Below are 15,226 nucleotides of genomic sequence, written 5' to 3'. Positions count from 1 at the left end.
GGTAAAATAAGAGAAACAAAAAAAAATCAATTAAGTGATAATTGTGATCATTTTTACACATAACGTCCATCAATTAATAAAAGGAAAATGTCACGGAATAGTAATCAAGTTTTAAAAGTGTTCTATAAAGTGAGTTGGGTGGGTGGTGGGTCCCACAAAAAAATTAAATATTAGTTATATTCTTTAACTTTTTAGTTATTAATTAATAGTAAGGGTATTTATGTCATTTCACACACACTTAACTGATAAAACTAACCCACATCCGCTTCAAGGACTATCCGAGAACGAATGTACAAAACTTAGAGACTATAGCTGTAATTTTAGAAATGTTGGGACTATAAGTGAAAACGGGGCAAACCACATAGACCATCCGAGTAGTTTTCTCTTTCTTACCAGTAGAAGGTTGCCACGTGTCACCAAAATCAACATATTACTTGGGATCTATACGAATTACCGAGCCATATTTGGAAGGAAAAAAAAAAGCAAATTAGTAATCTAGCTATCGACTTTCATTAATAAAGTTGAGCTTGGGGAATCATCTTTTAAGCAAAGTTGTTGGCAAGAAGGGATTTGTGAAGTAAGGGTTAGGTTTGGTACATAAGTGAAGTAAGATTTATTACACTATTTAATTTCATATAGTTGGTGAAAGGTGATGATGTGAGCATTGGAGGGACCATGTGCATGAGTTGGTTATGTTGCTACTTTGAACCATTCAATCTTAGATTGGGAGTGACATGCTTAGAACCAAATCGGGTTATGTTAGTTATGTTAAGCTAAGTGCCTAACCCTCGTAATTTTACATTTAGTTGATTGATATATTTTACTAACTGTTTAATTTTTAGGATGTTTATCGTCTACAATATGTTTGGTTGGTTTTGATGGAATGCTAGGGCCATAAGGCCGTGGGGTATGGGGCTTGGGTTGGGGGAAAACGCCCAAGGCACCACCCCGGGTGGGCTTGGGTTGGGGCGTGGCCCCTTGGGGTTTGGGTTTTAAGCCGGGCGTGGGGCGGGGGAGCAAGGTGACATGGCGGTTTGTGAATGGCCAAAAGAAAATAGCCGTTGGGCTAGCCGTTGGCCAACGGCTATATGAAAAAAAATTAATTTTTTCTTCCATTTTTTCACTATAAAACTCACATTTTTCTTCCATTTTTTACCACATTCAACCACATCTTCTATACATCTTCAAATTCTCCTTCTACAATACGAAAAAATGCATCCTTATAACCGTGCTTATGACCCGACCAACCCGTATGCATTCCAAGAAACTAATCCTAGCCCACCACCCACTCGTCCAATTCCTCGTCCATTTTTCATACACTCTTCTATGCCCCATGAAGCGAGTTATGCATCGCTTCTTGGGAATCGTGTATTTACTAACTTCCCACACTCCGATGATTCGATACCAACCCCGTTTACACAATCGCCCATCAACCTTTCACCAACCTCCATCGACCTTTCACAAAACGAAACCGTTCCCGAAACTCAACCACCCAATGATGGTCCTTCCGCATCGAAACCCATCAAAAAGAGAAGTCATAAGAAAAAAACCGAGGAGGATAAAATAGTTGAAACCGCCAAACGAAAACAACAAAAATGGGTCTATGCTGAAGAAGTTGCATTGGCGAGGGCTTGGTGTGAACAATCTCAACATTCAACTTTAGGTATTCTTAACCTTTGTTTATATTAATAGAATGGTTATTTTTTATATAACTTTGTAATATATTAATATTTTTTTATTAAAATAGGAAATTCGCAACATCGAACCGCTCTGTGGGAATCGGTTAGTAGACTATTCCATGAAGAAATGGGTAGGGGGACTTATCGTGAAAACGATAGCTTATCCTCAAAGTGGAGCGAGATAAGCACCCAACTTACAAAATTTAGTGGTTTTTTAAATAAAGCAAAGCAAAACCCTAAAAGTGGTGAAACCGAAGCCGACGTTTTGACAAATGCAGTAAATGCATTCAAATCAAATATGAAGACCGACTTCCGTTTCATGCATTGTTGGGAGATTTGTAAATTCCATCCAAAGTGGGCGACTATCCCCACTGGTAGCGAAACTAACTCGTCTAGTAAAAGGTCAAGGGCCTCGTCCCAAGCTCAATCTGATGCACGAGATCAAGAGTTTGAGGACCTTTTGGATGATTCGCCAAGCCCAAACCGGCCTGAGCATGGAAGAAATGCCTCAAGAAGGCGTGCTCAAAAACAAACGGCATCGCCTTCAGCTGGGAGTTCTGGCTCACGTAGGGGAATATATAGCGATCAGTTGGATGACATTTCATGCAAGTTGGATACATTTAACGTATTCCAACAACAAAGGGCTAAAATACGAAGGAGCAAAGAAGCTAGAGATGCCGCTAGAGATGCCCTGAAACAAAGACGGGATGATTTGAAAATTCTATCCCACCCGATTGATCACCTACAGGGTGACGAGTTAGAAATAGTCTTGGCGTTGAGAGAAGAAATAAAAAAACAAATATAAAAGTTAGGAATTTTTTTTTGTAATTTTCTTTATTTAAAAATATTAAAAAATTAAATTTGTGTTTTAAATCATATTGGGTATGCCCAGCGGATCAGCCCAGCCGGTCAGCCCACAAGCCCACCAAACCCACGCCCCCCAAACCCCCGCCCCACCATACCGTGTGTTCTTGTGGGTTTACCCATGTCTGCCACCCCATTCCACGTGTCAACCAATGCCCAACCCAAGCTCCAACCCAAGCCCCACCATACCCCATGGTCTAAGTACCTACAATATGTTTGGTTGGTTTTGATGGAATGTTATGGTCGTAAGTACGGTTAAAAAACGGCAAGCCAAATGGTTCGTTGGCCGTGCTAGCCTGCTAAAGGGTTCAAAACAATATGCTTTGGCCCCTTTTAAGTTTCTTTCCCAATATCCATAGAGTTCAATTTATTTTCTAATACATGCTAAATGGTTTATAAATAGTAGGCGTATAAATAACTGCTGAACTTAGAAAAATATAAAAAAACATGGAAAAATATAAGGAACCAAAAATTAATGAAAAAATTAAAAAACATGAAAAAATGTTATTATGTTTAATTTGGAGGGAAAAGATCAAATAGGAAGTTAATTTTCGCTAGGAAGGATAGGAAGCCATAGGATTATGACATGTGACAAATTTTAAAACAAAGAGAAAGGGTATTTTAGTCAATCCAACTCCTTCTTCTTCCTTTTTCAAAACCCAGTAAATTCAAAAACCCACCATTTTCAAAACCCACCATCTTCAACTATTTCTTCACTTTCTATCTCAATAATCACTACATTATAGTGCGATTTTCATCACCAATCAATGATTCAGAACTCGATCGACGTGTTCTTCAGCTTTTTTTGAAGAAAGCCCAGTTTAATTTCATAAAAAAATCTCGTTTTTTTCCGGTGATTTTGGAGATAATCACTCGATTCGTTCGATTCGAGCGTTGATAAGTGTTTCTATCATTCAAATTTCGTCAATTGATGAAGAAATCGGCTTCGATCCATGTAAGAAATTCTTTAATTTCATTTTCACGATCTGGGTTTTTGATTTAGTCATTGCGTTTTACGATCTTTGCGGGGGTCCGGGGGCGGCAGCCCCCGGTAGCGGGGTCCCAGGGGCGGCAGCCCATGGCGGGGTCCAAGGGGCAGAGCCCCCGGCTGGGGTCCCAGGGGCGGCAGCCCCTGCTGTACTAAAAACGCATCAGAAAAATTAATTTTCCAGAAATTGGCTCATTTCGAAGACAGTAATTCGTAGACAATTCAGACAATTCACAGTGACAGACAGTTTTATGTGTCCATTGCGTTTTAGAAATAAGAGAGTTTTATGTGGTTTCTGGCTATTGCGTTTTAGAAAAAAAACACATTTTTAAGTGTTTTTAGTCATTGCGTTTTAGGTAGAACACATTTTTTAGGTGTTTTCAGTCCATTGCGTTTTAGAATGAGTCATTTTTAAGTGTTTTCTGGCCATTGCGTTTTACATATAAGACATTTCTTTGTGTTTTTGGTGCATTGCGTTTTAGGTAAAACACATTTTTATGTGTTTTCTGGCCATTGCGTTTTACAAATAAGACATTTCTGTGTGTTTTCTGGCCATTGCGTTTTACAAATAAGTCATTTCTTTGTGTTTTTGGTGCATTGCGTTTTAGAAAAATGTCATTTTTTAGGTTTTTTTTCATTGCGTTTTACGTAACTGGTGGTTTTTCTATTGCGTTTTACGCAACTGGGTTTTAAATTTTTTTTTTTCAAATATAGCAATAGTATACTCGTTTTAAAGATAAAAAACGCTCGTTTTTTTGGTGCAATTTTTATAAAAAAAATAATGTCGTATGAAAGAGTTATTAACGTTTAAAAAATGGGGGGAATTGGAGGAGAGAGAAACTATTGGTTTGGATTGACTAGAATGCCCTTGAACAAACTCACGCGCCTCTTTTCTTTCTTTCTTTCAATTTCCCTGATTTAATCTTAGCCCTTGATTAACTTAATGGATGGTCAAGATCACTTCCTATCCTTCCTAGCCAAATAAACTTCCTATTGTATCTCCACCCTTAATTTGGATTATTCGGATATTCGTTGGGATTATTCAGATTATCCGAATTGGATCTGAATTGAATTTGGATATATTTGGATTGGATGGAATAGTTCCAATACGGACACGATCGAATTTGGGATATGTTTCTAAAACTTTCAAATCCGAATAATCTGTTATCCGATCCGTTGAACACCCATATTTTTTTTTAACGGAAACACCCACATCTTCGGGTAATGGTTTCTCAAAGTTAGGGTGGAAGGGGCACCATCGGTGACCCCTTCGGTGAACCATTTTTGCCGAGCGGTGAAGTGTCGCCAACAACCATTCGGTGAGTGATGAAGGGTTGAAACGTTGAATAATCACCGATGTGGGGAAGAGGAGAGAGAAGGGAGAAAAATGGGGTTAATGGTGAGTCTCACCCTCTTTCAAACAATCACAAATTTATTTATTTAAAAAAAATGCTTTCCACTCTCCATGTGTGCAAAATGGGGAGTGGAGGAGGAGGTTGACATGACATGATATTATTGGTTAGAGGAAAAGTTTACCAGATGCACACGAAAACATACTATAGAAGATCAACCAATAGAAGGTTGACACATATCACAAAAAAAAAAAAAAAATCATCATATAACTTGGGACCTAAACGAATTAATGAGCCATATTTGGGGAAAACTAGAAATTTAGAAATCGACTTTTATACGAAGTTGTGGGCAAATGTGATGTTACAGTTAGGTTGGTACATAAATTAAGAAAGATTTATTACACAATTTAATATCATATGGTTGCTGATGATGTTAGCATTGGATGGACCATGTCCATAAGTTGGTTATGTACTTATGTTACTACTTTGAACCATTCAACCTTATAGATTGGGATTGACCTGCTTAGAACCAAATCTGATCATGTTAGGTTAGGTTAAGCCTAATCCTAAGAATTTTAAATTTACTTGATTGATACATTTTACAAATAATTTAATCTATACTATATAATAAAAGAAACCTGTGTTGAGACACTTGTCATTCTCTCATTTAATTAATTAAAATTATTAATAAAACTAATAATAATAATAATAATAATAATTACCCATGATTTTTTTATTTCTAGATAAGTAATTCTTATATATATTAGATTAATAATTAATAATATCTATTGTTTAACTCTATCCGTATAAATAAAGATATACATCAATTTTTTTTAATAAAAATAGAAGATGTATATTTCAGTTTCGAATGATCATATCATTTTGAAATTCATAGACACGAATTGGGTTTTAAAATCCAAACTTGGAATTTGTTTATGATAATTTACGCATTATAATTCTTTTTTTCTAAATCAACTTATTTTTTCCAATTGTGAACAAAAGCCATATAAATATAATCCACCGTTTTAACTTTTAATTAATGAAAATGGTTTATGTGAGCGTGAATATTATATAGACACCATATAAATAGATTTATTCGAATGTAACAAAAAAATATGTAAAACCTTAATATATCAAAAATTTTATAATCAAAATATTGGATCAAGAGTCTTGTGAGCATGAATATTATATACACACATCATGTAGTTAGATATTTACTCGAATGTAACAGAAAATATAATAAAAACATGATATATCAAGAATTTATGATCAAAATAATGGATCAAGAGTCTTGCGAGAATCTGTCTATATCTATACTATATAATAAATAAAAGAAATCTGTTTTGGGACACTTGTCATTCTCTCATAATATATCAAAAATTTTATAATCAAAATAATGGATCAAGAGTCTTGTGAGCATGAATATTATATACACACATCATGTAGTTAGATATTTACTCGAATTTAACAGAAAATATAATAAAAACATGATATATCAAGAATTTATGATCAAAATAATGGATCAAGAGTCTTGCGAGGATCTATCTATATCTATACTATACAATAAAAGAAACTTGTTTTGGGCACTTGTCATTCTAACGAGATTTTTAAAGATATATTGTTTTATTATACACGACGTTCTTAAAAATGTAATTTTTTTCATTATTTAATATAAAAGAGTAAGTTATGATTTTGGCCCCTGTGGTTATATCACTTTTAACCTTTTAGCCTAAAAAGAATTTTTTTAACATTTGAGCTCATAACGTCTTTTTTTAACCCTTTTGGCCTCCAACGTCTTTTTTTCTAACCATTTTGGCCCCTAAAATTAAATGGATGGAGTTAGTGTTTGAGGCCAAAAGAGTTAGAAAAAAAGACGTTGGGGCTCAGATGTTAAAAGATTCTTTTTAGGCTAAAAGAATAAAAGTGATATAACCACAGGGGTCAAAATCGTAATTTACTCAATATCTAAAATTAAATTTACTCAACCCGTACAATACATGAAGTTCTTAAAAATATAACATTTTTATTATTTAATATATAAAATTACATTTATTCAACCCATGTAATAAACGAGATTTTTGAAGATATATTGTTTTATTATTTGGTATATAAAATTACATTTTTCCAACCCGTGTAATAAACGAGGTTTTTAAAGATATATTTTTTTATTATTTAATATATAAAATTATATTTATTTAACCCGTGTATTACACGGGGTTCTAACCTAGTATATTTATATTAATAGTCTAAGGGAGTGTTTATTTCATGTTGATAAGGAAGGTAAATTCATGCCATGTGTGTAATGAGACATTATAGGGGTGTGAAGGGGCTTGATAACGCCTCTAACACCACTCCTTTAGGAGTTATAGGAGCATGAAGAGAGGTGAGTATTTCTAGTATAACGTTAAATGAAGAGAAACATAATGAAAAGTAATGATTGAAAAAACATTAAGGGACGTTAACCGTTACACATTTTTTAAAAGGTGATTTATGATGCTGATGTAACGAAAAATGCCCCTTATAAGGCATTAACCGCTACAGATGGTCATGTTTTCGTAGGTTTGATGGAATTTCACAGACGTAACTATGGTTAAAGACAACAGCAAATCAAATAATTGGTTGGTCGTGTTGGACTTTCGGCTTGCTAAACCATCCAAACCAATGCGGTTTAGCCCATCTTAAATTTCTTTCCCCACATCATCTCTTTTTTTATGTATTTTTTAAAACATATTAAATGTTTTATAAATAGTAAGCACATATAAAACTACTTAACTTAAAAATATATATATATAAGAATTATTATATCTGTCAGTTCGGTTTATACAACTGGTTTCAAAATATGAACTATCAACTAAACTATTAAGCTAAGTTTGACAAACCAACATAACATACGCTTATCAATATTTTAGTACCAAAAGAATTGTAGTCAATGTATCAAGGTGTATAGTATTTAAACTAGTGGACGTTAATGTAAATATAGAAGTACGTTTAAAGAATCTCCTCATTTTTATAACTATGTTTTTTTTGAAACGCAAATTTCTTTTATTTATGTTGTCTGTGGGACTCGAATCCAAGACCTCTCACTCTCATCCTTCTCTTTTATAACTATGTTTTTTTAACGACAAATTTCTTTTATTTATGTCGTTTGTGGGACTCCAACCCAAGATCTCTCACTCTCAAAGTGTTTAAAGGTTTTGTATTTTTCAATGGACCACCACCCCATTGGTATAACTATGTTTTAGTACTTGAATTTTCTGATGGATCTGCGTGAAGAGATGTCTATTTTACGGCGAACTGATATTCTTGTGTTTGGGTGGACAGATAGAAACATGCTTATGTCATTATGGACTTTACAGGATTGTCTCCTTTTGTTGGGCTCAAGAATAATAGGTTTGTTGCAGGTCATGTTGCGATGAAGACGGAATCAGACAAAATTGTTAAGCATGAGAAAATTTGTTTAAAGAATCAACACGTATTTATCACTTTTTGCTTTTAATACTTTTGGTTTCCTAGACACGAAGGTTATGAAATTTCTAAACAATGTTCAACGGGTCATGCATGCTAATCATTCGACCTTTAAGACACAAAACTATTTTTAGTAACATTGGTTTTGCTATTCCAAAGAAGACTTCGACACAGCTTGTTGTCGTTTACCTGCCATTTTATTGTGAGTATAATAAAATTTCCAATTAAAAAAATAAAGTTTTTTTCTTTCTTTCATGAAACTACAAAATTCATAGTTTATTAAATACTATTTTTCTTAAAATGCACACACACACCCACACTATACAAAACAACCAATCATCATCACCCCAACAAGATAAACACCAAAAAGAATACCAAAAAAATCATCAACTCTTCACGCCTCAAAATCTTCTTCTTCCTCCTCCACCTCCCCCCAAACTCCCACTTACCAACTTTTCAATCATCTTCTTCTTCTTCTTCCTATAAACCCACTTCAAATTCACCTCTAATTCTCTCTCGAAACATCAATCAAAGGGGAAAATGTGGGGATTTGGGGGCAGATTCTACTGGGGGAATTTGAAGAAACAAGAAAAAGATCGAACAAACAAAGGAATTGTGGTTGTTTTCGCATGGATGTCGAGTCAAGATAAACATCTGAACAACTATATTGATCTTTATTCATCTTTTGGTTGGGATTCTCTTGTTTGCCATAGCCAATTTCTTAATCTGTATGTCTTCTTTAACCCCCCTCAATTTATAAACCCTTAATTGTTTTTTGAATTTAATTGGAACTGTTTTGGGAAGAAATATCGGTTGCAAATGGTTTCAATTTGCATGATGAATCTCAGAATCTGAGCTGTTGTTGAGAATTTGATAATTATTATGATTGATTCTACATGATAATTGAATATCCAAATTACCCTTTTCTCAATAAGAGGGGGGGGGGGTATATTGGCTTAAAAATGGAGATATATGTTGCAATAATTATGGGATGGAATCAATATGTGGGTAGATGGAATAATATTTTGGGAAGAAGTTAATTAGGTCATGTTAGCTTAAAAGTTACTAATATGGGAAGAAGTTCTTTTGGGTAGATATTGCGTATGGTACATCGGAAACCTAGGGTTGGTAATTCTTATAGTTATTATGTATTGCCTTGATGTAGGTTTAAAATTTGTAGATTAGGTTACCATCATGGTTTTAAAAAATGCTTGAGGCGCGCGCCTCGAGGCGAAACGGCCAAAAAACGAGTCTGAGGCGCACCTCATGGAGTTTTTATTGTATATGTGCCTCAGAAATTTTGATAGTTTCTTATGATGTTTTTGACTTTTTGTGTCAATTTTCAAGCATTTCATGTCTTTTTTATGTGTGTTTTTAATGATTTTGATGATGAAATTAGTTAGTATTGTTATTTTGATAATTATAATATATATATTTTTTAAATTTATTTATTAATACCGCCTGGTGAGGCGAAGGGAAAACGCCTCGAAACTCGTTTCCGTTCTTTTAAACCTTGGTTACCATAATATAGGGGTAATTTTATTTTAGCTAAAAAATTGATTAAGTTTGGGAAGAATCAAGAAACCGAATCGGTTTTTATTTGGTGGAGTATTATTTTACTTTGGATTGTACATGTTGCATTTACCTCATATTAGATTAAAAGGATTTCGAAGTGCTACTAATGTGCTATTATTATTGGAAGAAGTTATTGCACTTTTGCTTTTCGGTATATGGAGAGTAAGATGATATGGTAGTTTGGGTTAAAAGTTATGGTTGGTATTTTGTTTTAGTTATTGTTTATTGGCTTGATGTAGGTTAGGCTACAATAACATTGGGAGAGGTAAGTCATTTTAGCTCAAAAAATGATAAATGTTGCAATAATCATACATTCATATGAGAAGAATCGATAAATGAATATTTCTTTGTTGTAAACTACTCAAATCCATCTAATGAGAGTCGGGGTCTAGTCAACAAGTCAAACAAAGACAATCGCTAAACATTTTTTGTACACGCTAATGAAACTTCTGTGAAAGATTGTCTGGTAATTTGACATCAAGTTTTTTACAGGTTCTTCCCTGACAAGGCAACAACGTTGGCCATGGACATTCTAAATGAACTTGTTAAGGTTAGTTTTACTCATTTTATATGGCGTTTATTCGTTAATTATTAATAGGTTTAATACTAATTTCTGTATCTTTTAATGAAGGAGCTAAAAAAAAGACCTTGCCCAGTTGTGTTTGCGTCTTTTTCTGGTGGTCCCAAAGCTTGCATGTACAAAGCTTTGCAGGTAAATAATATATCTTCCATGTGCGCATCGCGTGTCGTTTTGTTAGTGGTCAATTACCACACAAACAAACTTTACCTGTAGTCAGTTAGAAAAAAAGAATGTGGTTAAAACCTATTTGGAAACTGATCATGCATTCCTAATTGTTATTTACTTGGCATCTTTTTGGCATAGATAATGGACTCCAAGTATGAATCTCATGGAAATCTGGTACTAATCTTTAACCTTTATTATTATTAATTGTTTTTTTATTTTATTATATTTTTTTTATTTCATTAGTTTTATAACAAGTTTATTTTAGAGGTGGGAAAATGGGTGAGTTGGGTAAGTAGTCAAAAAGGGTCTTTTTAGTATAGTACGAGTGAAAAACGGGTCAGGTTAGGTTGACCCACAAACACTTTTTGTCGGTTTTCTACAAATATTTAATGTGTTAACTTATGAATGCAAAAATAATTTCTTTTTAGTAATCGTCTGTATTTTCAAATAAAAGTGTTTTATGAGGTTGTCCACACTCAAAATAGATTTAAACTCATTTGACCCGATCCCCATGTAACTATCTCTTTTTTTTTTGGTTTGGTTCGTTTGAGATGAACCACAACCCAAATTGACTCATCTGTAAGTAGGGCTGCAAACGAACTGAACGAACACGAACAAGACCTAGTTCGTGTTCGTTTGTTAAGGAAATATATGTGTTCACGAACTGTTCATGAACACTTACCGAACGAGATTTCCTGGTTCGTGTTTGTTTGTTAATTTTAGGTAACGAACGCAAATGAATGTTCATGAACACAAATAAACACAAACAAGCATTCTGTTCATACTTTTTAAATATTTTCTTTGTCGGAATTTCGAAGTATTCAAACAAAATAAAAAAGTTGAAAACACTAATGAGCTATCGAACACAAACAAACATAAACGATCACTTTACCGAACATTCATGAATATAAATGAACGTGCGAGGCATCTGTTCATGTTCATTCATTTAACCAAACGAACGAAATTTCTTGTTTGTGTTCGTTCATTTATTAAACAAACGAACGGTTCACGAACTGTTCGCTGAACGTTCAGTTCATTTGCATCCCTATCCGTAAGTAAAGGGGTTGAAATTGCCACCTCTATGTCTTAGATTTCACGTTGTTTGTTATTCTATGATGAAGGATGAATACCGACTTGTTAGAGACTGTCTTTCGGGACTCATATTCGATTCATCTCCCGTCGATTTCACAAGTGATTTGGGCACCCGATTTGTACTTGACCCGAGCATTCTTAAACTGTCCCGTCCTCCCAAAATCGCAACGTTAATAGCAAACGGTATCTCATCTAGCCTTGATGCTCTATTCCTTACTAGATTTGAGTCGCAACGCGCGGAATACTGGCAGACGTTGTACGCATCCGTTGTAAGTTTCCATTGCTTCATGGTGTCTTTAATAAAGAGTAAATTGTCATTTTAGTCCCTGTAGTTTAGCCATAGATGCCACTTTAGTCTAAATAGTTTTTTTCTTATCTCTTGTGTCCTTGAGGTTTCCAATTTTTGGTCATTTTCATCCAACCCCCCTAACTTCTTAAAAAAATCTCAGCTAAGTCAGGGGTATTTTTGTCACTTCACATTTATCTTTTTTTTTTTTTTTTTTTTGCGTTTGACGTAACTGAGATTTTTGAATGGAGTTAGGGGGTTGGATGGAAATGACCAAAAACTGAAACCTTAGCGACACAGATGAGGAAAAAAAAAACTTCTTGGACTAAAGTGGCATTTGTAGCCAAACCACAGGGACTAAATTGGCAATTTACTCATTGTATTTCATTCTAATCTTCTCTTTTATTTTCTTTCAACTTTTTTTATATTCAACTAATGCAGGGCATGGGAGCACCGTATTTAATACTTTGCTCAGAAAATGACAATCTTGCCCCTTATCAAATCATATGCAACTTCGCTCAACGATTAGAAAGTCTTGGCGGCGATGTTAAATTGGTAAAATGGACTAGCTCCCCTCATGTAGGTATGCTCGTGTACGTTTCATTTGAAAAACCGATAGTTTGCCTATGTGAACTTATGCCAACAACTAGGGCTGCAAACGAACAAGAACAAGACCTTGTTCGTGTTCGTTTGTTAAGGAATATATGTGTTCTCGAACTGTTCATAAACGTGATTTTCTGTTCGTGTTCGTTTGTTAATGTTAATTTTAGGTAATGAACGCAAAAGAACGTTCATGAACACAAATGAAAACAAACAAACAAAAACAAGCGTTCATGAACAAAATATATAATACATTGATACTTATTAAATATTCTATCTTGGGAAAATTTGAATTTTGAAGTATCTAAATAAAACAGAAATATTAAAAACACTAATGAACTGTCTAATACTAACAAACGTAAAAAGAACATGTTACCGAACGTTCACAGACATAAATGAACGAGCACGACCTTTGTTCATGTAACCCGAACACAATGTTAATTGGGTTGATAGGTAATAACTAATAATCAAGTCGGTAACATGTTAATTGGGTTGGTGGGACGATCTGTTTAATCAAACGGGTTAAACAAGTCAACCTGGACACAACACTTTATTAAAAAAAAAAAGGCAACCTAAACACGACCCAAAATTGATTATTTTTGTATCATGCAGGTCATTATCGCCTTCATCCAGACGAGTATAAATCTGCTGTGACCGAGCTTCTAACAAAGGCTGTACATGTTTACTCAACAAGAACTCTACGGGTTAGTGGGTCCCACAACCAGCCGTCAGAACCGTTAAATCATCTGAGGGAAGCGGTTTCTAGTTCAAACCAATACCAAAGCTTCCATAGAATCACTCTTGATTTAAACGACCACTTTGTGGTCCCCGGCTCAGTCGAGTACCATGAAGGTCAAGACGTGGGGTCCGTTCATGATGCATCTAAAGAACGCTTCATCCCACGGTCAACCCCACCGAAAGTCAACGCTCATGGGATTCTTGGTCAAATCCTGTTTGATGTTTGTGTCCCCAAGAATGTTGAAGATTGGGACTTAAGGTCTTCTTCTTCTTCGTCTTCCTCGTACACGTTTGCTTCGGGTCGGAGACCTTCGCATTTCAATCCGATGAAATGCATCCGAAGATCGAGATTGTAATGTAAATTTTGATGTTTAATAAAGGTGGAAGAGGGGGTTTGAATAATATGAAATGTACATAACATGTACATATATGCAAGTTGTTGACTTTCTTTAAGCTAATAATATTATGGAAGTTTTGATGACTACTTTACTTCTTTTCACGTTGTTCTTCGTTCCAAAACTTTTTACAGGTATTCGAATGTCTTTTATTTACAAATTTTCTTGTGGGTCGGGTCATCACACAAGTTTTAAGCACCGTTTAAAATTGTACCATTGATTAAAAGCATTTTCATCGCATAACTTCTTTTAAGCACTGTTTTCAAGGCCTTGGCGGAATCATAATTTTTAGACTGCGGGGTATGGGGCGGGAGTTTGGGCGTCGGTAGGGGGAAAACGCCCACGCCACCACCCCGGGTGGGCATGGGTTTCGGCGTGGCCCTTGGGGCATGGGTTTCAAGCCGGGCGTGGGGCGGTCTGGCCAAGCTGACATGGCGGGTTGTGAATGGCCAAACCAAACTAGCCGTTGGGCTAGCCGTTGGTCTATTTAAAAAAAAAAATTTCCTTTATAAATACTTTACAATATTTATCATTTTTCTCACACAAAATCAAACACATAAAACACAATCTCGCCATGAGTTCTTCAAGTTATACTGAATCGTCATCATCATCTGACGATGGGGCGGAAATATTTCTACAAACGATCGCGACGGTGGTGAAAGCTATCGTTGAAAACGAAGAGGAGGAGGAAGAGAGTCAACAACCTAAACGCAGAAGAAGGTACATCGCTCGTGAACGGGTCACCGCTAACGATTTGTTGGTAAGCGATTACTTCTCAGCTGAACCTAAGTATGATGAAAAAATGTTTAGGCGTCGTTTTCGTATGAGTAGAAACTTATTTTTAAGGATATCTAGAGATCTTGAGGAGAAGTATGTTTATTTTCAACAAAAACCCGATGTAACCGGGCAATTAGGATTTACTATGTGGCAAAAGGTCATGGCCGCACTTAGGCAGTTAGCGTACGGCAATAGTTCGGACATTATGGATGACTATTTAAAAATGTCTGCACGTGTAGCTAGAGAAAGTCTTCACAACTTTTGTTCGTGTATTCTAGAACTCTATAGGAAAAGATATTTGAGAAAGCCCTCATTCAGTGACATGCAACAATTATTGGAACATCACGCAGATTATCATGGACTACCCGGGATGCTAGGTAGTTTAGATTGTATGAAATGAGCTTGGGAACTTTGTCCTACCCAATGGCAAGGCGCTCACACGAGTGGATTTCACGGGAGTCCAGCCATCATGCTTGAAGCGGTTGCGTCCCAAGATCTTTGGATATGGCATGCGTTCTTCGGTATGCCAGGTTCACATAATGATATTACCATCATAAACCACTCGCCCCTTTTCAATGATCGAGTAAATGGTATAGGACCCAAAGGAACTTTCTTTGTAAACGGGGTTGAGTACGTGTATGGGTACTACCTAGTTGATGGGATTTACCCA

The 15,226-nt window shown here is 35.4% G+C and overlaps 1 protein-coding gene across 1 annotated transcript; it reads left to right on the top strand.

Annotated features, from left to right (window-relative positions):
• The first annotated feature begins 8,682 nt into the window (after positions 1-8,682).
• Positions 8,683-13,865, top strand: LOC110913521. Its single transcript, XM_022158344.2, has 7 exons — positions 8,683-9,076; positions 10,416-10,473; positions 10,555-10,635; positions 10,807-10,842; positions 11,790-12,029; positions 12,488-12,629; positions 13,259-13,865. The coding sequence occupies exons 1-7, from the start codon at positions 8,889-8,891 to the stop codon at positions 13,738-13,740; spliced, it is 1,227 nt and encodes a 408-aa protein (XP_022014036.1). The 5' UTR covers positions 8,683-8,888; the 3' UTR covers positions 13,741-13,865.
• Positions 13,866-15,226: the final 1,361 nt, after the last annotated feature.

Source organism: Helianthus annuus, chromosome 2, assembly GCF_002127325.2.
Source record: "Helianthus annuus cultivar XRQ/B chromosome 2, HanXRQr2.0-SUNRISE, whole genome shotgun sequence".
NCBI lineage: Eukaryota > Viridiplantae > Streptophyta > Magnoliopsida > Asterales > Asteraceae > Helianthus > Helianthus annuus.
Note: the sequence above shows the minus strand (reverse complement) of the source record. Positions and strands in the feature narration are given on the sequence as shown.